Source organism: Morone saxatilis, unplaced genomic scaffold, assembly GCF_004916995.1.
Source record: "Morone saxatilis isolate NCDOM2014 unplaced genomic scaffold, NCSU_SB_2.0 Contig1, whole genome shotgun sequence".
NCBI classification, from domain to species: domain Eukaryota; kingdom Metazoa; phylum Chordata; class Actinopteri; family Moronidae; genus Morone; species Morone saxatilis.
Window position 1 is genome coordinate 6,218,337 of NW_023339651.1, and position 27,244 is coordinate 6,245,580.

The 27,244-nt window shown below is 42.6% G+C and overlaps 2 protein-coding genes across 2 annotated transcripts; one reads left to right on the forward strand and one right to left on the reverse strand.

Moving 5' to 3' along the window:
- The first annotated feature begins 810 nt into the window (after positions 1-810).
- On the forward strand, positions 811-6,239 carry LOC118325578 (NACHT, LRR and PYD domains-containing protein 3-like). The gene is made up of 10 exons (XM_035658298.1): positions 811-909; positions 999-1,201; positions 1,360-1,491; positions 1,563-1,622; positions 1,716-3,504; positions 4,494-4,655; positions 4,760-4,933; positions 5,075-5,242; positions 5,442-5,488; positions 5,589-6,239. The coding sequence occupies exons 2-10, from the start codon at positions 1,156-1,158 to the stop codon at positions 6,107-6,109; spliced, it is 3,099 nt and encodes a 1,032-aa protein (XP_035514191.1). The 5' UTR covers positions 811-909; positions 999-1,155; the 3' UTR covers positions 6,110-6,239.
- A 1,690-nt stretch (positions 6,240-7,929) lies between these two features.
- Positions 7,930-27,068, reverse strand: sec24c (SEC24 homolog C, COPII coat complex component). Its single transcript, XM_035663829.1, is given in 24 exon segments — positions 7,930-9,901; positions 10,973-11,062; positions 12,024-12,209; positions 13,175-13,354; positions 13,569-13,687; positions 14,107-14,245; positions 14,680-14,825; positions 14,943-15,039; positions 15,283-15,522; positions 15,675-15,791; positions 16,185-16,278; positions 16,432-16,623; positions 16,996-17,120; positions 17,755-17,870; positions 17,966-18,104; positions 19,021-19,148; positions 19,241-19,349; positions 21,463-21,605; positions 21,686-22,229; positions 22,232-22,467; positions 22,585-22,751; positions 23,892-24,018; positions 25,111-25,289; positions 26,881-27,068. Coding segments are annotated over 23 exon segments (3,735 nt in total). The 5' UTR covers positions 25,271-25,289; positions 26,881-27,068; the 3' UTR covers positions 7,930-9,760.
- Positions 27,069-27,244: the final 176 nt, after the last annotated feature.

Below are 27,244 nucleotides of genomic sequence, written 5' to 3' on the forward strand. Positions count from 1 at the left end.
GCCAAATCCCCCTCCCCTCCCCTCAATACAGTACAATAAAATTGGCAATATAATCACCATTTAAGACACAATCAACTGAAAAAAGGGGTGTCTTGTAAAAACACACAACAAAAAGTTTTAGTTTTATCTGCATGTGAATCATTTGTACAGAAGGAGAGAATGAAAACACACACAAAACACTTGCTGTGTTCTTATCTCAAAATACTCCAAAAGGCTTCATTTGTATATTTTAATCACTTTAATGCTGTAGGTGGTAGCTACTTATTTGTTTTTAGCCACACTGGGGACTTTGTTCTGAGGCAATATTGGTCTGTCTAGAAAACTCTTATGTTTTGAACTGATTTTAAATGAGGAATATCGGTTTATCTTAAAATTTCTATCAGGTTTTAGGTGCTTTTTGTATTTGCAAATGTTAAATGATTTTTAAATGTTTGTAAAAGAATAAAATAAAAATAAAATTTGCATGTTAAATAAATAAATCAATAAAATCTTCTCTTTTATGTTGTTGGGGCTTTTTTGTATTTGCAAATGTTACATAGTTTAAAAATTCTCAAGTCATTGTTTTTGTTTATGTGAAATCCTGATATCTTTAAAAGTTTACAAGAAATGCCAAATCCTTCTGTTAACAAGATCAATGTATAATTGACCAATACACCTCAATAAACATGTTGTTGCAGGTTTTTTTTAAAACTGAAGTTCATTTTGTAGAAAATGAAACTGTTTTAAGAGCTGCGTTTTTGAAGAAGCCTTTACATAATGCTAGACTGTGCAGAGAAAAAGCACCAGCTTCCTGTTTTCTTCACCATCACACAGGAAGGAACCAAGATACAGTTTCTTATGTGTCTGTGAATATACCCCTCAGTCACTCTCAGTGTGAACAATCGCAGGGTTCAACTGTTATTGAAGTAGGTAAGAATTTCCTTGAACTTGATTGAATTGATTGCCCTGATTGAACATAGTCATTATATATCTAAAAATGTTTTTGTTTTTAAATGTAGTTTAGTGGACCAGTTATATGATCCACTGGAAGTAATATGACTGGAGCTGTACAAGTCTTCATCTCATGTCCAAGACTCAGATAAAGACCATTTATGAGGAGTATCAATCCACAGAAATAATGTAGCATGCGGCTACAAGGGAGCTGATGAGAAAAACATGGAGCAAAAGAGTGTTGCTGATATTACGGACAAGTCCTCTCAAGGTAAGGATCTCAAGTTCTTATGGCAAAAAATTGAACAACAGTTGAATTCATGACCTAAAAAGCACCAGACGTGTCTTAATCTTATTTTGTTCCAGTGGTCTTTCACTGCACGGTATTTTTGTGACAAACTGTTGAAGTTAAGTTTTGTGGTTTCTCAGTTTCCTCTATTCAGGCTCTAGTTCATCATTTACATCCCAGCTACACCGCTCAGACTGGAGGATATGTGATCGCTCCCACCATCATTGGTTGTAACACTAGGGACATAAACATCAACATCTCAACAGACCAAGGTAGATAATCAAGATGTGGGGGTAACTGAAAATGGGGTTTGAGCTCTGCTGATCTTTTTCTTCTTTTGCAGGGTCTAAAGACGCATTAAATCATGACACCGCAGATGGCTGTGGCATACTGCAGCCCCAAAGTGAGTACTTACTGTAATGACTTTACTGTATGTAGGTGTTTGACACATTGACAGAAATTCTGAAATAAACTTTGAACGCATTTTGTTATTCAGATGAAAGGATCGCCGAATGTCAACAAAAACTGAAAGCTGCTCTGAAGAGGAAGTTTAGTCACTTGCTTGAGGGGATGACGAACAAAGCAAATAAGACATCTCTCAATAAGATCTACACAGAGCTCTACATCACTGAGGGAGGAAGTTGTGAAGTCAATAAGGAGCATGAGGTGAGACAGATTGAGATGGCATCCAGGATACATGTGGCTCAAGAGAAATCAATCCACTGCAATCACCTCTTTGTTCCTCTACGGGGACGAGACTACCATGTAAGAACTGTGATCACAAGGGGAGTCGCTGGCATTGGAAAAACCGTATCCGTCAATAAATTCACTCTAGACTGGGCTGAGGAGAGAGAAAACACCAACCTGGAATTTGTATTTCCTCTCTCTTTCCGAGAGCTGAATCTGATGAAAAAGAAAACCTTTAGTCTAGTCGAACTTCTCAGTGTCTTTTTCCCTGAAACAAAAGAAACAGGAATCTTTGTTAATGGTAAATACAAAATGCTTTTCATCCTGGATGGTCTGGATGAGAGCCGCCTGTCTTTGGACTTCAGCAAAAGTGAAGTAATGTCTGATGTGACACAGGAAACCACGATTGCTGTGCTTCTGATCAACCTCATCAGGGGAAGACTGCTGCCTTTGGCTCTTGTTTGGATAACCTCTCGCCCAGTAGCTTCTTGTCAGATCCCTCTGGAGTATATTGATCTAGTGACAGAGGTGCGAGGATTCAACAACCCCCAGAAAGACGAATACTTCAAGAAGAAAATCAGCGATGAGAACTTAGCGAACAGGGTAATTGCACATGTGAAATCCTGCAGGAGTCTTCACATCATGTGCCACATACCGGTCTTCTGCTGGATGGCGGCGAGTGTTCTTGAGAAGACGTTTGGGACGACAGACAGTAAAGACACGCCAAAGACCCTCACTCAAATGTACATACACTTCTTGTCCTTGTTTGTGGACGACATGAAGAAAAGGGTGCCTGGAAGAAGAGAGTCAAACACTGACTGCTTGAGAGATAACCTCATGTCGCTGGGTGAACTGGCCTTCAAAGAGCTTGAGAAGGGCCACTTGATCTTCTATGAGAGCGACCTCATCCAGAATGGTATAAAAGTCAAGCAGGCGTCCATGTTCTCAGGAATCTACACACAGATCTTCAACGAGGAGCTGACGGTGTGCGAGGAGAAGATGTTCTGCTTTGTCCATCTGAGCATCCAGGAATTCTTTGCTGCGCTGTATGTCTACCTCAAATTCAACAACAACAACTTCAACGCCTTGATCAAGAAGTCGTCCACTTCGAGACGTTTCCCATTCAGAGATTCATCAGAGCTCATCCTCTACAAGGAAGCAGTGGAAAAGGCTTTGCGGTGCGAAAATGGACATTTGGACATCTTTCTGCGCTTCCTTTTGGGCCTGTCTCTGGAATCCAACCAGACTCTGTTGCAACATCTAATGACCAGCAACAGAACAAACCAAAAGACGAGGACTGAGATCATTAAACACATAAAGGAGAAGATCAGGGCAAGTCCATCCCCAGACAGATGCCTCAATCTCTTTCACTGTCTGAATGAGCTGAACGACCGCTCTCTTGTGGACGAGATTCAGAGCTACCTCAGCTCCGGCAGTCTGAACAAAGTCAATCTTTCACCTGCCCAGTGGGCCACTCTGGTCTTTGTACTGCTGACATCAGAAGAAGAGCTGAGTGTGTTTGTACTGAGCAACTACACGCGGTCAGAGGAAGGTCTTCGGCAACTAATGCCTGTCTTGAAAACCGCCCAAGTGGCAAAGTAAGTGCTTTTCTTTTTAAAAGCAGACAGCAAGCTTTAAAGTTTTTCTTTATGCATTTAAGTTAAAGATAGTCAGCTTCAGTGCTAAGATTATTTCTGGTATAGAAAAATAAACTTTAAAAACCCAGAGGGTGTGGTCAGGTGTGGTCTGTTGTACTTGAGACACTCTTGCAAGGTATGGAAAGAGCATGGGGTAAGCACTTTTTGGCAGCTCAAGCAAGATTATTTGTTTGGGTGCAGTTTATATATAACAGGAAAAAAAATATTCTATTTAGCAGTGTAAAAAGATTCATACGTGCAAATTAGAGTGGCTATAATTAATATTTTCAAATTGACAATGAATCAAATAACTGTGTAATGTGAAAAGTGTCGCTTGTAGTAACAAACCCTCAGATAATTATCATCCGATGCAGCAGTTCCCCAGATCCCCTTAGCATTGTTTTCAGACGCAACAGGCAGCTGTTTTTAACAAAAAGAGCTCACTTTACACTACCTGCCCAGCACCAATGGTAGATAAACAAAGTTATTGATTATGGGGTGAATGTAGTGGAGCATTTAGCAGCCAAAGAGACAGATATTTCCCTCTGGAGACCAAAAACAGAGCTTAAAGAGAGTATTTGACTTACATTCACCATGAAGGCAGAAACACGAACATTACTCTCCTGAACAGTTTGCTAACAAGGTAACCATATCAACTTAAAAGGTGCCCCAAGGGGCCAAAAATCCATTATTGCAATTGATATACCTCAAATATCGGTAACTTTGCATTCTAATATTTGGTGTTATGTTTGGTGTGTGTTAGGTTTCACATTACAGTTTGCATGAAACTATAGCTACTTCATATCATAATCATAATCATATTCCAAGCAGGGCTGAATAATATGCAGTAAAATATGAATAGAGTATGAACAGAATAGAAAATGTCAAATCTCAACATAATGGGACATTTCTTTATGACATTTATTCTCCTGCTGCTTTTCCTACTGCAGTCTAAATGGATGTAATCTCACTGTGACCTGCTGTGAAAACCTGGCGAATGAAATCAGCTCATCCCAATTTAGAGAGTTGGACCTGGGCAACAATAACCTGACAGATGCAGGAATAATACGGCTCTCGGGTGGACTGAAGAACAGCAAACTGGAGACACTCAGGTCAATATCCAACAAGTTTCCTTCTTCTTTTCCAAATGAAATAAAGATTTTACGAGTTATGAGAAAGTGGTTTTTAGCACTTTCTGTATTTTTTGTTTGTCCAGATTGAGGAGCTGCAACCTAACAGAGCACAGCTGTAATGTCCTGGCCTCAGTTATCAGCTCAGCCTCCTGCCAGCTCAAAGTACTGGACCTCTCCGACAATGATTTGGTGGATGTAGGAGTCAGAAAGCTCTGTGGTGGACTGGGGAGTCCTAACTGTAAACTAGAAATACTCATGTGAGTGCCCTGAGTGAAATTCCATTCCAGATTAATTATTTAACAACAGAATACAGCACAGCGCCAAGCATGCAAATGTGGTTGTTGCTGCCGTTATCATGAAGATCAGTTGGATAACATGTCTTGGTGTCTGTTTTGAAGGCTGTCCCTGTGCAGACTGACAGAGGAAAGCTGCACTTTCCTGGCATCTGCTTTGAACTTATCCGGTCTGAGAGAGCTTGACCTGAGCTACAACCACCCAGGAAACTCAGGCCAGGAGCTGCTGTCTGCTCTGCGGGACGACCCACAATGCAGCCTGCTGAAACTCAGGTATTGACTAGAAATTAGCTCATCATAGATGTATTGATATTGGTGAATGTCGGCTGGTAATAATACCATAAGATATATATTTTTTTAAATCAGGAGGCTGATAATGTTATAGGAGTGAAATGCTAATTTTGTGGAGTACTCTTCTGAACACATTAATGATATAAGTGTGAGAAAACTGTGGTCTTCTGTTATGTTTTAGTGTGGAAGAGTGTGGTGAATCCAGGATTCAGCCAGGTCCAAAGAAATGTGAGTCACCAGCACTTTGGACTTTTCTATTTCCTTCTAAAATCAAGACAATGTTAAGCAATGTTTAATACTGACTGACATTCTCGATCGGTTTCATCAGATACCAAAAAACTCACCCTGGACCCAAACACAGCACACGCAGACCTTTCTCTCTCCGAGGGAAACAGGAAAGCGCTGCGCTGGACTAAGCAGCCATTTCCTGATCACCCGGAAAGGTTCGATTTCTGGACGCAGGTGTTGTGCATGGAGGGACTGACCGGGCGCTGCTACTGGGAGACAGAATGGTGTGGGAGAGCTTTCATAGGAGTAGCCTACAGAAGGATGTGCAGGAAGGGAAAGGATCACGACAGCTGGTTGGGCAAAAATGACTTTTCCTGGGGACTAAACTGCAACAAAGATTGCTACAAGACCTGGCACAACGGCATGAGCACCACTTTAAACATCCCACCCAGCTCCAATAATGTAGGAGTTTATCTGGACTGGGCAGCGGGGACACTGTCCTTCTACAGGGTCTCCTGTGGTGCCCTGACCCTCCTCCATACCTTCCACACCACCTTCACTGAGCCTGTCTACCCGGGGTTTTGGCTTGGCTGGGTGGACTCTACTGTGTACTTGTGCTAAATGTAGTATTCTCTTTCTCCCTGCTTTTGAGCCATACACTTAAAGGACCAGTGTCTAGGATTTAGTTGCATCTAGCAGTGTAGTTGCAGATTACAAAATTCTTGCCTCACCCTCCCTTTTCAAGCATGAAGAAACTACGGTGGCCACATAACCCACCAAAAAAAAAGGGCCTATATGGAGTCAGTGTTTGGTTTGTCTGTTCTGGGCTACTGTAGAAACACGGCAGTTCAACATGGAGGACTCTGTAGAAGAGGATGTATCTCAACAACTGTTTGATGGATTGCAATTAAATGTTGTACAGTCATTCGTGGTTCCCAGAGGAAGAATCCAAATCACTTTCATGATCCCCTGACTTTTCCTGTAGCACCACAATGAGGTTGACATTTGTGGTTTAGAGTGAAATGTCTACGACAATTGAATGGATTGCCATGAAATCTAGTACAGACATTTATGTTACCTCTCATGATTAATTGTAAAACTTGTGATTCTGGTGATTACTGAACTTTTTATCTAGTGTCCTTTACTTGAGGTGGTTTATGACCACATACATGCAGAACTTATAACGTTGTTCAGATGTTTTAATTTTAAAATAGATATATTTTTTTACTGTAAATTTGTATTTTTTTTTCTTTCTTTCCACCTATTGTCTTACAATCCCTTGTATGTGAAAACCTACTAGGCAATAAACTTGAGTCTGATCAATCACACCCTTCATGCGTATTAGCTAATGTTAGCATGCTAACACACCACATTAAGACGTTAGAGTATTTTCAGGAAGAAAATAGCATTGGCAGCTAGCATGGGTGTAAACCTGCTTTTAAAGATTTACAAAAATATGTATTGGGTGAGAACTTATATATACTGTCAATAGGTGCGACATTTTACAGCAGAATACTAAAGTTAATAAACTAACTCTGGTGGACATAAAAAAGTTAAATCATTCAACACCATCTCTCTCCAGAAGGTGTTGATGTCACTCTGAAGGATCCACAGAACATTTTGTAATTGTATCTGAATGTCTGGATCACTGATTCCTAACCTGGGGGTCCCGACCCCCGCTAGGGGTTGCCACAGCTTCACAGAGGGTCGCAAGGCCTTCTTGATTTTAAGAGGTGTAAGAAAACATTTTTAAAATTACACTCTGGGCCTATATCTCAGCATTTCATTAATTTCTGTGAAGACATCTAAATTAAATTGTTGTTTTGGATTATTATTTAAGATATAAACTTCTAATAATAATCTCACAGGATAAGGGAGAGGTGAAGACCTGAACACAAGTCTTATTCACAGAGCCTCGTCCTAAAGTAGAAAAGTACGCAGTGAAGCAACCAGAGCCAGTAGAACAATAACCAAACGTCAGAAGAAATCACACAATTATAATAATATCAGCTCTGATGCAATATTAACAGAAAATAATCTGCTCAACATTCATCCAATTTGCTTGTTTAAACACAAACTTCCTGCAGTTTTGTGTTTACTATTTGGGTTAATTGTACAGTGTATTAGTTGTTCTGTACTGTTATTGTTATGCATTGAATATAATATAAAATATTCATAAAATATGTCACTTAGTAAGGGGTCGGTTACGTAATGATTAATAATGAATAGAGGTCGCTTAAGGATACTGGTCTACACGCGAAGAGGAAGTGAAAAAAGTTTTGTAATTTTGCAAAAAAAAAGTAAAAACTGTCTATACAGTGATTGTATATATAGACATAATGTGCACACCAATATGAACAGAATGAGCTTTGATTAAATTGAAAATATGTATAGGTATAATTTGTGGAAAAGCTAGAAAAGGGAGAAGCAAACTGTGGGGATTTCACTTTCAACAATCATTTTATTAGCAGTCCCAAGAGGCAATGAAAAAAAAAAATCAAAGAAAAAAAGGAACAGAAATCAAGATTACAGTCAAGACGGTGGGCTAATTAAAGTCAGTGAACATAAAGACGGAACAGAGGGCTGCACACACACCAAACAAAACACGAAAGTCACATTGTTAAAAAAGGAACCAAGTGATAAATGAAGAAGACTGAATTTAATCTTATGGGTAGTGTGTGTGTGTGTGTGTGTGTTGGCTGATCCCTCTGTTCCTTAGGAGAAATTCACCAGGACCGACCCCACATTCACACACACACACACTCTCACACCTCGCACTCACTCACACGCACACGAACATATCAAAAAAGCCAGTCAAGGTCTTCCTCTCTTCAGTAAAAGCCCTGATTTTATATTCAGGCTATTTGTGACAGAGAAATCAACCATCAACAAACCACAGCTGTTCAGGCAGGTCTTTAAAATTGTTATTTTCTATTAATTCTGTACAGATTATATATTTTTATTTACACACTGACTGAACATCGCCAGTGCGGAGACAACTCAAGATTTTGCGAACATTAACTGATGTCCATTTATCCGCTGTCATTCTGTGCTCATTTCTGTCTGCTGGAAATTGCTTTTTTTTGTACAATTTTGGACACCAAAACTGATCGATATAAAGTCTGCAGCACTACATGTCATCAACAGACAGAAACTAACCACGAGGGGGGTATTTCCCCCGCCGCCGTGATCCCTAGATCAAAATTTCACACCTGTCGTCGATTTCTTTTGTTCTTCATTGTGTCTGACCTTTTCTCGTTGCTGCATAGACTTTGAACTAATGAAAGCTTTCTCTCATAACAGAATCACAACATCTGGTTCATCAGTGACCAAACATCTGAGCGGATGTTTGCATCAGTAACGCAATCAACTGAAGCTGATTTTAAGCAAATCTGGATTGTACCAATTGCTCTAATGACTTGTTATCAGTCACAGCAGCCATATGAGCTTTATTTTTCAGTTTACTCGTGGACTCTAAACCCAGATTTTACATTTCAACATGCTTCTTTAATGCTTTCTGTGGGCGAAAGGTCATCAGGCTCCAGTTTCAGCCTTTAAATCTAGGCTTAAATTCATTTGCTCACATCTGGAGACATACCGGGAAATAAGAATCGGGCAGTGGGTGACTAATCCTCTCACATCTGGAAACACACACACATACATTATGGATGATTGGAGCAGCATGGGAAGGGGGTACTAAGGCCATGATTAAAAGGAGAGAAGAGACAGAAAACAACAGCATTTATTCATTCCATTTATGTCTTGGTACGTAGATGTCCTTCTCTCTATTGGGAATCAATCATATAAAAAGTGTTTGCTATCCGAGGGTCGTTTATTCACCCGAAACAGCCTTTTCAGTGCTAGTAATACAGACAGTTCACCGACTACAGTCAACATCAGCCGTCTCCGACACTCACTCAGTCTGTTGCATACATAATTGTTCACTTGTGTATATACATTACCCTCCCTCGTCAGTTATTTCGCTCCTGCTGTGTTGGAGCAGCAGATTTGAGGCAGAGTAAAGCTCTATTAACATCAGACTCTCTCTCTCTCTCGCTCATACACACACACACACACTTGCACTAACACACACACAACGAAATCTGCCAGCCGGTCTCTGATGCTCAGCTGACAGACAGCGAGGAGAGCTTTAGTTTATTAGGTTTAAAAAAAAAAAAAAAGATAAAGCGCTTTCTTTCACAAGGAAGGGTGAAAAGGGGAGGTGAGGGTGGGGCGGGGGGGTCATACAGGTGAGGGTGGGACTTTGTAGGCCTAGCTGAGAAGCTGGCGGATCTCCTTGTGCATGTGACACAAGAAGTCCACGTATGACGCTCCCCCGCTGGCGCTCTTGTCCTCGACCAAGAAGTGCCTGAATATCAGCTCGGTTCTGTCTTCCTGTTTCACCACCATCAGCTGCAAACAAGAGAGAGACGTGTGAGAAAGAGGGAGCACACAGGGGGAGGGCTCACTCCAATCGGGTATCAATAACTGTCAAGTAGGGCTGCAACTACAGATTATTTTACTATTGATTTACTAATTTTACTTTTTTGTCTATAAAAAGTCCACAAATAGTCACATTTGGGAAGCTGAAGCCAGATGAAGTTTGACATTTAAGCTTGACAACTGACTTAAAGGACCAGTGTGTAGGATTTGGTGGCATCTAGTGGTGATGTTGCAGATTGAATATGCCATTTGAATACAGCTCCTTCCAAGTCTGTAGGAGAAACTACGGTGGCTGTGAAATTTGTGAAAAACTAATGTATCTAAAGCCAGTGATTGTCTGTTCTGGGTGACTGTAGAAAAGGCCGGTCTCTGTGGAAGAAGACCTGCTGCTTCTGTAGATAAAAACGTCTCATTCTAAGGTAACGAACACACAACGATTCTTAATTTCAGGTCATTTACACTACAACGAAACACACTGGACCTTTAAAAGAATAATCTCTCACGATTCAATACAATTTATGATACTGGGTTTACTATACAATATTTAACAAAATGCGATTGGAGACGAATGATTAAATTAAGACAAAAATCTATCAAATATATTTTCTTCATCAAATATAGAATCTATCATTATTTTTATTTCTGAGGTAAGGTATAAACATGCACATTGAGTGAAACTGATCTCTTTGCTGATACCAAGATTAATATCATGATTCATTTTTCATCTCATTGATTTGAATCTTCACATATTTGTATTGCAATCTCCCGGTCTTGTGATGTATCTTTACATTTCTAGTTTAGACAGTTTTATTTAGATTAACTTCCTGTTTGTCTGCTCGGTTTCGGCACTGATGAACAGAAGAATTCGACATCTTTTGTTAAGGATATAGAGACAACAACTTTGTTTAGGTCTTGATACTGAGGCTCAGTTACCATATTGGTAATATATCAGCTGCCAGCCACCAACAGCACAGAGCAATAACGAAAGAGAGTCAGAAAGTGTTTGGACACAAAGACAGAGGAGGAAAAGAGTAAGTTTACCTTCATGTATCGTGATCGCTGAGCTCTGAAGGAGTCTATGATCTCTCTGAGTCTCTGAGAGAAGGGGTTGTCCAGCACTGGCAGATTGGTCTGAAACACAGAGCAGTGACATTCAGCTTAGAAAGTTAAGCCAATATGAAATACATATGGCAATAGTAGCAATATATACTGTACATCACACAACAAGAAAATAAACCCTAAATAAAATCTTTGTTTACTTCAAAGTAATGTATTCCACTGTTATACATAAGATTAAAAAAAGACTGTTCTCTCATTAAAACTACACAATCATTTTGTTCTTCTTGGGATCAAAAATTTGGTGAATAGAATTTAGCAAAACAATAACACAATATGATTCCACTAAAACTCAACTTACATACATTAAAACAATCAGATTAATAGTAAAAACAACTTGTAATACATAAATATTAGGTTTGGAAATATAATAGTAAGTTATTTGCCAAACAACTCTTTTATATGAAATAGTGATGAATATCCAATGTCTTGGAAACATGCACGCACATGGTTTGGAAGATTCCAGTATTACTAAATGTTAGTTCACTTGATAAATGGTGTAATAATGTGTTGACCAGGAAAATGATAGAAAAGACTATTATAGACACTAAATAACCTTCATTTTTCATTTCTGTCTCCATGTTCCTGACAGCTATTAGGCATTTTAAAGTTGGAAGTGGGCAGAGAGTGACATGGAAGTAAGAGATATTACACAGATTACGATTAAGTTTGGGATTTCTAGTTAGTAGAAAATGTTGGAATAACAGTGAGTTTGTTTAACTGAAACATACTGGAATGCCTTTACATTTAGCTAAGAAACAAATATTTTGATTGGATAATTCTTAAGTTTGGAATCCACAGTATTTCTACACATCCAGTTAACCGTTTTTTTTGTAGGGGATATAACGGAGAAACTGTAATATAAAATCCCTAAATAGAAGCATGGTACGTTGGAGAAGAGCTGTACAACTTCGGCCCTTATAAACACAGCCACGGTCAACAAACATAACATGGGAGCCGATCCGTTTCCTCTCACCATGCTCGGCTCTATCTGGCTGAAGCTCGGCGTGCCGAAGATGTTGAGCAGCAGCTCCTGCTGAACGTTGGCTCCCACCCACAGGAAGAGGTGGAGTCCCGTCTCCAGGAGGTAAACTCCACCTTTAGACAGCCTCTCCTCTGAGTCCCTCACCGCCACTGGCAACGACCCGCTTTCCAACTTCGTCTGGAAAGTCCAAGAAAATCAACAACATTAGATGAATTATGATAAATGACAGTGTTTGCCATCTACCAAAAGTGTTTCATTTTCCTCCCCTGCAAAGTATTGTTTTAGATGTTTACAGATGAAGAGACTCGAGGTAATGCAGCCCATCCTTTCTATTGTGCAATAAATTGGTAAATATATGTGTTGTAAAAGATTCTGGTGTGTAATAAGGAAAAAAAGGAGCTGGTAAAATAAAACACCACACTTTACACATTCACTAAAACGGCAGGATTAATTTGAGCTAGAGACGCACACACACACAAAAATGAGCATTAAAATGGTCATTTTATTTTTCACAGTTTGAACACTCGAGTGTGCAACACTTGTTTTAGCTTAAGGTATCACTATTGTAGAAGTTTCTGAATGAACCGTAAAAATATAAGCTCATGCTGAACAGAAGGCTGTATGCAGGCAGTCCTCTCGTTCATATGAAGTCTGTTGGCACAGCAGGGGCGCGATAGTTGAACCTGGCTCGACTTTTACTGCATCACATTACCCGACAAGGCCAATAAAATACATGCCAGCGCACATTCCTGGCAGAATACCTTTCACATGAACCCCGTATTTCTAGTGATGACCTCTGATTGCTGTGACAAAAGATAAAATAATTGCTGCAATGATAACGTTCCTGAATTATGTGTCCGATAAGCCTTTAAACACATAAATCTGCGACTACCTTAAACACCAACGCAGGGCTGATTAAGTCTGCAATGCTGCAGGTGAGAGAACACATATTACAGTGTTCTAAAGATAATAGTGGTGATTGAAATGCCCATTTTCACACGTGATGCTATTTTAAGTTTGTCAGGGTTCAGTGAGTGCGTGTACTGGTACTGACGCCGACGCCATAAGATGGACATGGAAAATGATCAGGTGACGAGAGGAAACCTTTGTGTTGGGGTGTGCGTGTGAATGTGTGGTCTCACCAGTGGCAGCAGGCGGGGGTAGAAGAATACGTGGCTCTCTGCGACGTCCATGCAGCTAATCAGCTGCCTCAGGTAAGCCCGGTCGTCCAACGAGACGTCGGCTCCCGGCAGCAGCACGTCGCTCTTCAGCACGCAGTTCAGATAGACAGGCAGCAGCTTCATACACTCTGGGAGGATCAGCTGGAAAACACACACACACGGATATAAATACCTGAAGTGACACTTAAATGTGTAAAGGCAGAGTAATTAACTGAGACACTTTGGCATTTATGTTATTTGTGGTACACGGAACGACTCTATTTAGCCAAAAGTTGAGAAAATCTGCATTTGTCTATGTATTTCTCTAAGTGGTGTCTTCTGGGTGTATATAGAGTATACTGAGGGCTTTCAGTACCTGACCAGCAGATGAGGGGCTTGCGCAGTTCTTTCGATAGCAGGCCAGAATCTGAGCACACTGGTTGACCAGAGTGTCTCTCACTGCCTTGGTGGGGTTGCTGAGGACGCCACGGAAAGCTGCAACACACAAAAACACACACATATAAACATACCGACTGTAACAGCGATGACTTTTAATTAATCAACCACCATTAAATAAGTAGGTAATTATATGCGATTTAATAAAATAAGCTGTATTACACCGATTACAGTTTCCCCATCTTCCACCTTCCTTTCTCCTGTGGATGGTGAGTAAATGATGACGATGATCTGCTTCAAACTTAGAAAGCTACAAACTATCAGGAGCAGCTGCAGCTCTGTACTCTTGGAGCAGCTGGGGGATGCTTGATAGTATTTTTAGAAAATGTGACTCATTCATTTCTCCACTCACACCTTACTCAGACCTTTAGAGTACAACAGTGTTGCATTGTACGCTCCGTGACTCCGACACTGAATAACAAAGAAGAGGATATTATAGAGAGCGTGCCGGTCCTCACCATATTTGGAGAAGAAGTTGATGATTGTGTCTGTCTCACAGTTGCGGTACAGGTCAGCCAGCTGAGAGCAGCAGTTCACCGCCATGTTGTGGACGCGGAGACGCCTCTGGCCACTGCAGCTGGTGTATAGCACGGCGCACTACAGTGAAACAAAACAAGTGTGTGTCAAGTTTTCCAAAATACAATTGCAGCTGAAGCAGCGCCAACCCAAAACGCACACAGAAAGACAGGTTATTATTCAAATGTTTGTAATTTACATTTCCACAGTAACAAAGTCAGTATACTATCTTGTGTGACTTTTCATTTGTGTCTCTGCTTTAAAGACAATTACCCTAAATCACTGGCCCTTCAGATCCGGCTACTTTGTTATTTGATTAACTGACCGATTGATTTCATGTAATGGCTGCCAGATAAGGTGGCTGCAATCAACTACAGCTCCTTGTAGGACAGACAACCAGCAGTAATCTGAAGCACACAAAGTTAAGACTATCCAAATATGGCTGAATTGTAAATTATTAATTAAATGTGTTCCCTTATTAATAAGAATATCCTTCAGAAGATTCTGTTGCACACCTGCATGAGTGCCCCCGTCTCCTCGCTGAGCTTGTCATCATGTTTGAACTCGACAGTGATGGCCTTGTCACAGTCCAGGCCTGCTAGCTCCACATCTGTGGTGTTACTCATAAAGAAGGAGCCGAAGAAGTCTGTCGCTCGGATACCTGAGGGGAGGAGAGGGCGATTACAGAGGAAGAAGAGGAGGGATCATGAGCTCAAATGACACATTAATTATAATATAATAATATAATATTTTTTGTTTTCGAGTGGGGGAGCCTCACCTGTACTGGTTCGCACCCTCATGACAGCATCAAACCCTACTAGTTTCTGAATGTCTCGTCTGAGGTCGTTCAGGAATCTCTCCTTGTCCGACTGCGCCTGGGATAAAGACACCATGTGTTACGCACAAAAGTAACATGTTACACAGTGGCAAATCATCTAGCTGCTATTTGAACACAATTCTATCGGAGCAAAAAACACTAAAGAGTAATGACAGCATTATAGGGACTACAGTACAACATTAAACTCAGTACACTGCAAAACCTAATTGTTGCCTAAATATAACCCATTGCAGCAGTTTCATAATGAGACAGAAAGAGGAGAGAGGTGACTGTCTCTCACCTGGAAGTAGGTGTATTTGTAGACAGAGCCTCCAGTGGAGACAGGAACCACCCCTAACGTGGCAACGTCTACGTATTGGTTGGGGAACGTATACTACTAAAAATATATTTAGAATAATATATTGAAGAGCGAAGAGCAGTATGTGAATGATTCACACATTTTACATGTTTTCCTGTGCAATAAACCACAACACTCCTTAGCCAGGGTGTTGTAGAAACCCACCTGGGGCTGGAACAGAGACTGAGGAAGACAGGAGAGGAGGGGGAGTCAGTGTGAGACGCCTTTGGAGAAATACAATCATTACATTGCAGCACACAAAACAGCCTAAATCCTCTTGTTAACAATACGACTGAATATACAGTGAGCACAATTTGTGTTACGCTGGTGTTTACCTTTTCCTTATCTGTCCCAATCAGCTTCTTGTCTTCTCTATTTTTTAGTTTTCCAGGAGCCTCTGCGATGGGCAGAGAGGTGTGAAACACAAACAGCTTCCCTGCACAGTCCGCAGCCTGAGAAAAGACAAACAGCAACATAAAAATCATCAGGTGTCAGTGGCTCTGTACAGACTCAGTATCGCATATCCGGATGCATTAAGACTGGGCTGAAATCCCTTGAGTCATCCCTACACATTTTTAGTGAATGTTAGAGGGTTCACTTATTATAACTCAGCAAAATGTAAATACACCTGATGTGACAGGTTTACATTAACATCACCTCAGGTGTATTTACTACAAGAAATATCACACATCATCATCTTTTTTCAATCCAAAATGTTCTGGGAACTTTAAGCGTCAGGAACTAAAATTCAGGAAAAGGTGTAGTTCCTACAATTGTTCATGGAAAATGCTGTGGAAACGGGTCAGTGTCCCGTCTTAGGAAACCATAAATTAAAATATGTTTACCTTGAGTGCCTCCAGTCCTGCCTGGATGACAGGTCCAAAGACTGTCTCTGTCTCCCTGGTGTCTGCAAACATCTCTGGGATCTGGTCCAGCAAACTGGAAAACACAATCAGCTCGTCATTAAACCCAATCAATTTGTTCGTCCACAAACACAAAACACATGTGGTTTTAATGTGTGTGTGTGTGTGTGTTGTGTGTGTGTGCTGTCTGTGCTGTGGTGCTGTGGTGCTCTGGTTTAGGTCCACCCACCTCTCAATAACTAGCCGGCTCTCGTTGACGTTGACGAGGAAACCGTCAAGCAGGGGCACAAACATGTCCGATACATCCGACACCACCAGCATCTGGGGCTGGGCCAGACTCGACTTGACGTTGTAGAAGTGTAAAACCTTGTTGTAGGTGACAAAACCCACCCGAACCACAGAGTCCATTTCTGGGTTCTCCCTGAAGGCAGGAACATAGGATGAAATATGAGAACGATCAAGTTTGCTTTTTTTTTATTAACATCTGAGCGTATAAACTAGCAGTGTGTTTAGTAAATCTTCGCTCTTAAGAGGAAATGTTTTTTCTTCCCCCGCTTCCTTCTTTTCCATTTCTAACTCTTTGCTTCCTTCGTTCCTCTTTATCCCCTGACTTTACTCTCATTCTTCTTTCCTTGCTACATGCTTCAATTCTTCCTATCCTATCCATCCTAGCATTTTCTTTGTCTTTCTTTTTATCAGTCTTTTCCTTGGTTCCTTTTCCTATCTTCATCTTTCACTCTTTCCCTGCTCCTTTCCTTCTTTGCATCCCTTGTGTGTTTATGTGTTTGAGTACCTGGGCAGATAGTCTAGGAGGGTCTTGAGTTCCTGGCAGACAATGTTGACCATGCCGCTCTTCACTGCGTTGTAGGAAACATCAATAAGGAAGATGAAGGCTGGAGGCTGAGGAAGCTTATTGTTCTGTTAGGGACAAAAACATCAAATACTACGTAAGAATTCATGTGTAAATAACAGCAACACATTCACTTAATTTTCTGACCAACTGAATTAGGATAAAAAGAAATAAAAAATATTAAAAAGGTTTAACATTCACTGAAAAACTGGGTGGTGTATCAATGTCAGACAAACTGAAGGGGGGGGTAGGTTAAACTATTTTGTAAGCTCTCTATCCTGTCAATACCAAAATCGATCCAGTACCCATCAGGATAGAAGATACCAGAACGTATTGTTAGCTGCCCTACACAGAATCATTGCCAAACCGATGGCCATGAAATAAAATGTATATCAAACCAATTTCAGCAAGACTCACTTTAAACAGCAGCCAAGGGGCTTTACCTTTATTAGTTCATTAAATAATAACTGACTGGATCATTTTTGTAAATGTCTTTGTTCATTGTTGTATCACTCTGACCTCTAATAAGCTTCTATTCCACAGAATTATGTTTGAGGATGCCTGAAGAGATTCATGGGTAAAAGATCCACTTCAGACTATAATTTGAAAGACCATTACAATACCAAAAGAGAGCTCTTTGAGCCATTATAGTAGTTGTTGTTGTTTCCTGCAGAAAGGAATGCTCTTGATAGCAGGACTTACCTTACAGTAGTCAACGGTGGCCAGGAACTCGTAGCTGCCCAGGGAAAGCTCCGGCCTGTCATAGCAGTCCACCCTCTTACCAGTGTGGTCCAGATGCTGGAAGTAATGTGGAGGCACTATGGGAAAAAGAGACAGGAGGGACAAACAGATGAAATCAGTACAGCGAACTTAGTTTAGAAAAACAGGTTTAAACACACAAACTCTGACTCACCCTCTGTGACGCAGCTGCAAAACCCACACTGGAAGCGGCGACCTCCCTCTATGAACTGCATGTATGGACACATGTAGGCCTTGCAACGGTTGCAGCGGATTGGACCACTCTCGCCATGGTCTACCAGGTATGGAGGGCTCTGGTAAGAGAATCAATAAAAGGAGTAAGAGAATGCCCATCCAATAAGTTGAGTCATACAATTTAGCTACAGGGGTGACTTCATCTATGAGGACACAGTGACTGAAACAGGAGGTAATGTGTGCTCCTCCCTTAACAGTAAATATTTACACCATCTTTTATATAAAGCGGCCAAAATGATGTAATGTAAAACTGGTCCAAATGGATATTGGTTACACGTGGTGGTTGCATGAAACAAGGTCACGCAGCCACTCCCACCACCGTGATGTTGAGATTATCCCGCTGACATTACAGGAATCCTGTGATAACAACTACATATCAGGCTGAAAAACTAATCTTTTTTCAAATCAGGTTATGGGTGGAGACTGTCCCACTGCTATGATAATCTCGGTGGAAGATAGACCTGCACTGTGGAACATAAAGATGAAGAGAGTAAAAAAAAAGGGATGGTCAGATTAACGCTGCCATCCATCTCAACACTTGTCTGCAAGGTTATTTCCATTACTGATTATTTTGACAACTTCTTTCTCGATTAATCATGTGGTCTATAAAATGTCAGAAAACAGTGAAACATATACTACAACAATTAGTCAATTATCACTATCATTATAACTAATCGATAAATCATCTTATCAGTGCAGCTCTAAGCACACAGCCAGGAACCAAAGATAATATGCTATGAATATTTTATACAGAGCTCTTTTGACTGTCAACCTCTATAATCGCATCCTACATTAGGTCCAAAACCAATCTTCCTTCGTTTGCTTTCAGCCAGCTTTCCAATTAACACAGTTAATCTCATGCTCTCATGATACTGGGTCATGCACTAACAGCTACAGATCAGACAAAGCTGTAAAAAAAGAGCCCTAATTAAATAGGACTTACAAAAATTACAAGAAATTAGGGGCATCGCTCACCTCATCTGGCGGCAGCGTGGCGAGGGGCTTGATGACGGCGGCCAGTGGCACCTGAGACTGCTTGGCCATATCAGCTGTGCAGGGCATATTGTAGGCCGTACAGCGGACAAACCTGGGACTGGCATTCCCTAAACACAGACACAGATTCTCCATTAAAGGCACAATCTCTACACAGTCCACACAGCATCCTGCCAGATGTGGAAGTGTTAGTAGAACCTACCCTGGTCTTTGACCTGGAAGTTAGTGGTGACCAGCGGTGGGGCCTGACCTCTGACCCCTGTGGTGAATGGCTCGTTGCTCTTAGCCTTGTCATCTTCTATTACCTGGATCTAAACAGGAGAGCAGGGGGCACAAACGTCACAACCTTTATACACGTTTGCAGCATAAATACACACATTTAAGTGACATTACACATTATCCCCGGGTCTCAAACAATCTACAGGAGGAACATTTAACACCCATGCAGGAGACAACTTTCACACAACCTCTACACACACACCTGCAGTTACCAAACACACACCCATCAACTGCTGTGGATAAAAATGGCACATTCAGCCATGACTAAGGTGACATATGGTACAAATGCATGCTGAAGTAAACTGCGTAGATTTACAAATACGACAGACTGTAACCGAATTAAATCCCCTAGAGAAAAGGGATTTATGAAGGCATGCTATTAATGCAAGGAATTGTGGGTAAGTCAGAACATTTCAGGCAGGCATGCAGGGCACAGAGAGAAGGCGGTGGCTGTCTGAAGATGGGCTGCCTTACAGTCCTGAACACAAAGACGGTGAGGTGGGAGTGAGGCAGTGGGGTTATGGGATCCAGTGCATATGAGGATACGTAGAAGGGAAAACTGGGGCCACAATAATATGACTCAACGCGGTCTCTAAGACACAAAGATGATTCTTACGGGAATAGTTCAACATTCTGGGAAATACAATTATTTGCTTCCTTGCGGAGATAATCACTGGAAGCTAACCAGCTACAAAATAGTTATCCAGCACAATTTCTGCTGTTTTTACACTTGGCTTCTTGTATGGATGAAACAAAAGAGATACAAGGTGTTAATTAGTAAGCTTTACAGTTGCTGGCTGACAGACTGTGTTACCTTTCTGTCTTCATGCTGAGCTAATTGAGCTGGCTGCTGGCTTCATATTTAGCATACAGACATGTGTGGCATCAATCGTCTCATATTACTCTCGGCAAGAAAGCATTTTTTCCCCACAAAAATCTCAAACTACTCATTTAAATGATCTGTGACTGGGATGACTGATCATGAACAGACATAGTAAGTAGAAGTTGTTCTTATTTAAAAAAAAAGATTGTGGCTATTGCTGACTCTGAGGGGATCGACGGGAAGAAGAGGATGTGGAAGCTGTAGGTTAGTGCAAGCGTACGGAGAGGACAGGAAGCAGAGGACAAGGCAGGCACACAGGAAACTTACTGGGCTGGGGATAGCGTCTGGATCTATTCTATGTCTTGATTTCTGCACAGCCGGCATGTCAGACGCTTGCTTTACATTCAAAAGTTTGTCCAGCAAATTGTGCAAAACAGGACAAAATAAATAAATACAAAGAGTGAAAATATAAAAAGGAGTGTGAAGAGAGAAAACTCAGCAAGACTATGCTGAGCAGCAGGCAGAACTGTTGTTATTCAGACAGAAACTTATCAGTAGTATTGATTATAGATTAGTAGTACTGTAGACTATGACAGTCAAGCGCAAGTAGATATAGACTAACATACCAGTAGCCTGACTCACATGCTAAGCAGCTGTATATGTAAACAAGGCCACAGAAGGTTACAAACAAGTGAAAACATGACTGTTAGGCCGGAGATATACTGGCTTTTAACTATGCGTTCGCATGATGGCTAACTTGCGTATCTTGCGTCCGTTTGGAGCCGCTGGTTGTGCACATGCTCAGAAAATTAACGCAACTCAGGCGCATAGTTAAAAAGCAAGTATATCTCCGGCTTTAGACTTCTAACAGTAAGGCAACAATAGGATAATCATAGGGTCATTCTCAAAAATCAATGTATAATATGTACTGTGATTACCAGTAGTAAATCTGATCTCACAGGTTGATGTTTATACTTTTTTCCCACCTGAATTTTACATCGTTGTAAATGTGTGAATTCAGTTACGTGCTTATTACTGGAGTCATAGTTAAAGGTGGTGTTGTATTACATTGAGATGTGTTTCTTTTTTTTCTCTGAATATAATACAGATCAGTACAACAACATCACTTTGTCCTCAATACTACATTTAAATTAAAACCTCCATCAGTGTAAAAAAACCTGACCATTATAGGCATCAAGAAAGAGGACTCCATGGCAGAACTGCTGTATTGAACTGCATTAGACTGTGCAGTGTAAATTAGGCACTACTACCTTATATCAGAACATGGTGTAAAGAACACAAATGGTCAGAGGTCTGCTCACCGGACTGGGAATGGCATCTGGGTCAAGTCTTTTCTGTGCAGGGGGAGCCGGAGCTGGTGCTGGTGCAGGGGCTCCATAGTTTGGTTGTCCGGGATAAGGGCCTGCATATCCAGGCTGAGGGCCTCTCACCTGTCCAAATGCACCTGAAGATCACAAGAAAATACATTTGTGATGAAAAACAAGTGAACACTGTGTAGCTTCTACTTAATGGCTCTCTCCTCACCATTCTGCTGAGGAGGGTATCCTCCCTGCATGCCGAGCTGAGACTGAGGCTGCTGCAGGGGCCCAGGGGGGCCCGGGGGTCCCGGTGGTCCCGGTGGGCCCTGTGGTCCTGGAGGGAGGTGGTTACTCTGGGCCATGGAAGTGGGGGGCATCTGGACACCGGAAGGGGGAGGACCTGAGAGGTAGGGGGGTGGCTGGGATGGAGGGGGCTGCTGATGGGGTGGCATTGGGCCTGGGTACTGGCCAGAGGAAACTGAGGTGGGAGGAGGAAAAGACCCAGGTTGAGAGGAAGGAGGGGGTGCTCTAGGTGGGAAGGAGCCCTGGGCAGGGGGAGGAGGGCCGGACACAAAGGCAGGCTGGCTGACAGGTGGAGGTGCTGAGGAGAAGGGGGGCTGGGCTGGAGGGAAGGGCTGCTGTGGCTGGGACACTGGGGGAGCTGGAGCCTGGCTGGGTGGAGGCACAGGACCCGAGTAGGAGGAGGGAGGGAAGGTTTGCTGAGAGGCGGGAGATAAGGTTTGCTGAGAGGGCGGGGGAGGCGGCGGTGCGAGAAAGAGGTGAATGCTGTTGAAGAGGTATGGGGGAAGAGAAGAGTGAAGATGGCTGCTTGAGAAGGAAGGCGGTGGCCCCTCCATAGTCACTGCCTGAGGTGAGAAGCTGCAGGGCCACTGGGAGGTGGTGGCTGGGTCGGGGCAGAGGATGCGGGGGGAGGGGCTTGGGTGTACGAGGGCGGAGGTGCGGCCGAGTAGGCAGTACTGGCAGGAGGCTGGGAGCTGTGAGGTGGAGCTGAGGAGAGAGCGGCAGACAGTGTGATTATCTCCAGCTGACTCAAAGTCTGACACATGAATCTACAACACGTTTGTTAACATACGTCACGTTCACACAGATTACATGTAAACGTACCGTATCCTGGGCCTGCGGGGGTTGGCGGTCCAGAGGTGATCTGCATCCCAGTCATCTGGTTAGTGACCTGCTGCATTGAGGGTGGGTGCCCGTAGTGTTGGTGATAGGAGGGATGCCCCCCTGACAGGTTCACAGGCCCCTGGTTGTACGGCTGAGGCACAGCAGGCCTAAAAAAAAAAACAAATCTTTCAGTGTGTATACAATGCACCCAAGTAACTGTCAGTTTTCTACAGTAAGCTGATTTCTTAAACGGCCTGTAAATTGGGAACTGGTTTACATAATCGAGTTAGGAGAGATTATTCTCTGGCTAGATTTCTCCTGGAGAACCCTCATTTCTTGGCCATGTATGAATGAGCAGGTTTCTCTTGTTTCACATGTGCATATGTGCAGGACAAAGACTTTACAGAGACACGTCTGAATGAGAAGGGGAGATCCTTACACATTAATCTCTTAGTCTCTTATATAACCAAAGCAAACCTCAGACACATTCTTGCTGGGGGGGGGAAGGCTCCACTCTGTCTGTCATCACTGTCCTGTCAGTCTGGTCCAACACACATACCCACAAAAATAGTCAGGACAGACTGACGCAGCATCTTCTATCCTTAATGTTGTTCAAATAAGAAAGCCATGCTTCCACCGTTCGGGGTAGAGGAGAAATCTGACTGCTGACCTGCTGTGTGGTTATGTGGACTTCCAGTAAGCCGATTACTTAAGTGCATGTAAACTCACTGCTTAACATGATAAACATATTGAACTACCGGCTGTTTAACTACAGTTTGGGGCTGTAACTAGAAACCGTGCATTTAGAGAAAGCAACTGTTAGACAGCCTTCATAAACTTCCCGACATTAGAGTCTCCTGCAGCAGTTCAGTATAATATTATCCTAGAATGAAGGACTTCAAAGTCTTCGTCTTTGCAGTGGCAGGCTTTATCTTGTGTTTAATACCAGCACATACAGAAAAAAGAAAACTCAATATTAGCAGCAATTGGAACTCCAGTTTCTCACATCGCATTGACAGTGTTTTTGAATAATTTGCTTTGGTGGGTTTGGAGTCCACTTTCACTCCTAACTAACCTCACGACAGTCTTCTTGGAGGAGCTCCAAGTCCTGAGGTTTCAGACAGCCTCAGTGCAGTTATTCAGTGTGTTTAAATGGACTCTGTCACCCACTTCAATGAGCTGAGCTTATGAAGTGAAAGCTTTGAATAATGGAAGTGTTCACTGTATCTCTGTTGATAAAAGTTTTACATATTGATTCAAAAACCTAAAAACACTACACATCAATCAAGCAAGCAACATTAAATTACCTGGGTGGTGCCTGTGTCATAAGTGGGGGTCCATTCTGCATGTCGCCTCGACTGTGACTGTACTGATTATACGGTTGAGGCGCGGAGACAGGGGGGGCTCCAGAGGCGGGAGGACCCCTGGCAGGACCTGAAATGCAGAGACAAAATATTACACACCTGCAAAAAAGCGCATTATCACCCCTGCAACAAATAATCCTCAATTCACTCTGATATCAATCTTTCAAACCCAAAGAGATTAGTGCAGCAAGCGAAACATGCCTATAGACCACTGCTGGATTTACCTCTACGGTGAGGAGCACAGACTACATACTGAAACCAGGTGAGCAGAGACTGTGTACTAAGAGGGTCAAGTTTAATTCATGGGACCAATATTCTGATTGAGGCTGGAAATAAACACCAGACATCTGACAATTTTAGGATGTCGCTTGTATGAACGGCAGATAAAATCCAGCTAATCTTACCGTTTTAAAACTGTCCGAGTAGTTTGAGTAGCAAAATAAAGCAGTCTACCTTCCCTGCTGGACATCATAATAACATCAAAATATGTGTGTAAAAAGTACAATGTGAACAAACTGAAACTAAGTATGACCAGTGGATGCAGAGATTGAATTTGGAACATCTAGGTCACATAATAAAAGTGTGATTCACATTTCTGGGTAACGCAAACGCTTGGTAATAAGAAGGTTAGTAACTGGTTGGCTGCTACACTGAACAGTCACTGGTGTTTGGTAGAAAAGATCTTCTGTTTGTAGGCTGAGAAAAAGTCACGGCAGCAAAGATAATGCGCGTACAGAGAGGAGTCGATGATTGCAGAGCATGTGGAGTGTGAAATGAGCAAGAACAAGAGAGGAGGCAGTTACCTAAGTCAAGAGGAGAGGAGAGGTCAGAGACTGGGTTGGCAGCCACAGCCTTAGAGGGAAAGCTTGTGAAAGGAGAATAACCTGAAATACAAGAAAAGAAGGAAGGAGGGCAAATACAAAGAGATGTAGGGGGGAATGCGTAAAGCCACGTGGAGAAATGAGATTCAGATTAGTATGCACAGACACAGTGCTGTTCTCACACACACACACTTGAACAATCACACGGCGAGAAGCAGGTAGAAAGACACTCCAAGGTTATGAGTGTGTTAGCACTTGAAGAGCATCGCAGCTGACCCGGCCTCTCCCTCACTCTCGACTCACTCCCTTAAAAGCAAACTTTCTCCGAAGGAACTTCTTACCTTGTGGCGGAGCCCCGGGCTGGTAGGCCGACGCAGGGCCGTTGTAGGGTGCGTAGGGTGCAGGGTATCCCCCATCCAGGGGTGCGTAGCCAGGTTGGCCGTAGCCGGGCTGGGGCTGGCCGTACGGAGAGGCCATTGGAGTCGGCTGGTTTACATTCATCCTCAGTTCATCCCTAAATCTGGATGAGATTGTGACAGAATTATAACACACATGTAAGAATTTGACTGCCACTGAAACCTGCTTAGCTCGTTTCCAGGTTCTAAACAGAGATTTCACAACCGGGTTGCCTCAAGTGTAAAAGACTGAGACAGAGTTGGGTTCGCAGCCTGAAGGGACAGTCTTTCCAGTCGTTCCAGGAGCTGGGGACAATCTGCTTACTCCACGAGGAAAACATCAGAACCTCCAAAAATCACACAACAACTGATCTTAGACGCAGCGCACACACTCTCTCAAACAAGAAAAGAACATAATAAAACACAGCTCTCAGCTCTACAAGCTCAAACCTTCTTGTAACATTAGTACTTCCTGTTTCAGTGACACCTTTATTAGCTTTTTATATTTACCTTGGCCACACCCACAGCTGCATCTTACTCAGGAGCCATTAGTTAAGTTTACACACACACACTTTATTGTTTGGGGGTCTGTACCGAACAAACATGCTCACTTAAATCCGTCCAGTGTTCATCTCTATGAATGACAGTATGAATGATGTTTTAAATGAAAACAAGTCACTAGACTAACACCTGAAGCAGACGCAAACAACAAGACCAGCAGCTATTCTCTCCGCTTTGAGGGCTGAGATTAAATACCAGCTCCTGTGCAGACAGTGTGTAATGTCTACTGGGGCTCAAACCTGTGTAAAGTGTTAAACTCAGAGGGGGCAACTTCAGGATTGCTCCTCCGCGTCAACTTCCACCTCGCTAGCAGAAGTGTGTTTACCCACCCGGCTTCTGGAGACTGGCCTAACTTATATGACAAGAGAGATGAGGATCAGCTAACAGACAAACACTTGGCCTTTGAATAATTCAGCAGTGCAGGTGCCACAACGAGAAACACAATCCACAATACCGGAGCCGCACAGCCTTTAGGTACGTCGGGCCTACTGAGTGACCCACATCTGCTCCTCTGGTAGGTCGAGGCGAGGAGCAGGGGTTGAGCAATTACAGCCACACACCAGGGGAACACGTGTATTTAAGGTAATAGTTTGTGGGAGTAGGAGAGATTAAAAGCAGGGAGACTTCAGCTTCGTGGTGGTGAAGGCGAGGGGAGGCTAGCGAGTGTGGCTAACAACCTCAGTGCCGCCGCGTTTTAATCGGCTCGTTAGCTCAAAAAATAATAAAAATACACATCAAAACACAAGAAGGCTGGTTGACACTTACGAGTCCAACCCGACGCGGTAAACAACGTTTTTTTTTAGGTTTCAGCCAGTTAGAAAACTTCCCCCAAAAACAAAAAAAATAAAAAAGCCAAAAGCGGGGAGCTAACTTAGCTTAGCTCCCGTTAGCACAAACCTAACCTACTTGAATCCCGATGACAGCTAAGTGTTTGAATCAGCTGTGGTCAGAGAGCCTCAACACGAAGAGGAGGAAGAGAGGAGGAAGAGGAGGAGAGGAGGAGGAGGAGGAGGTATGTACGGGTAGCAAACGTTAGCTCACTGATGCTAAGCTACTGCCTTAGCATTAGCTAGCGTTAGCAAAACGTAGCAAAAAAAAAAAAAAGCGAAGTGAAATCCGGAGATGTGACACCGGTTCAACGTGAAGGACACATACCTGCGGAGTGTGGGGGAATGGGGAAAGGTTGTCTTCTTTTCAAAACTGTGATGAGGGGAGGAAAGAAACCCGGCGGCCGACAAACTGTGAAGTGGATGTGGGTCCCGGGGTGTTTCTCACTAATCCCTCCTCGGAGTCAGGAGCGGACATTCAGCGGAACTGCTGCAGCGCTGTGCCACGTCCACATCCGGACACCGTAGAGACACTTCCCCCCCCCCTGCGTTCACCTTCTGTAGTGGACCCACCGCACCGCACCGCACCGCACTGCCCGCAGCACACACAACACACATACTGTATGGTTGTTATTTTAACTGTAGGAATTATATCGATATTACGACGGAGTATTAGGGCCATACTTAGAGAA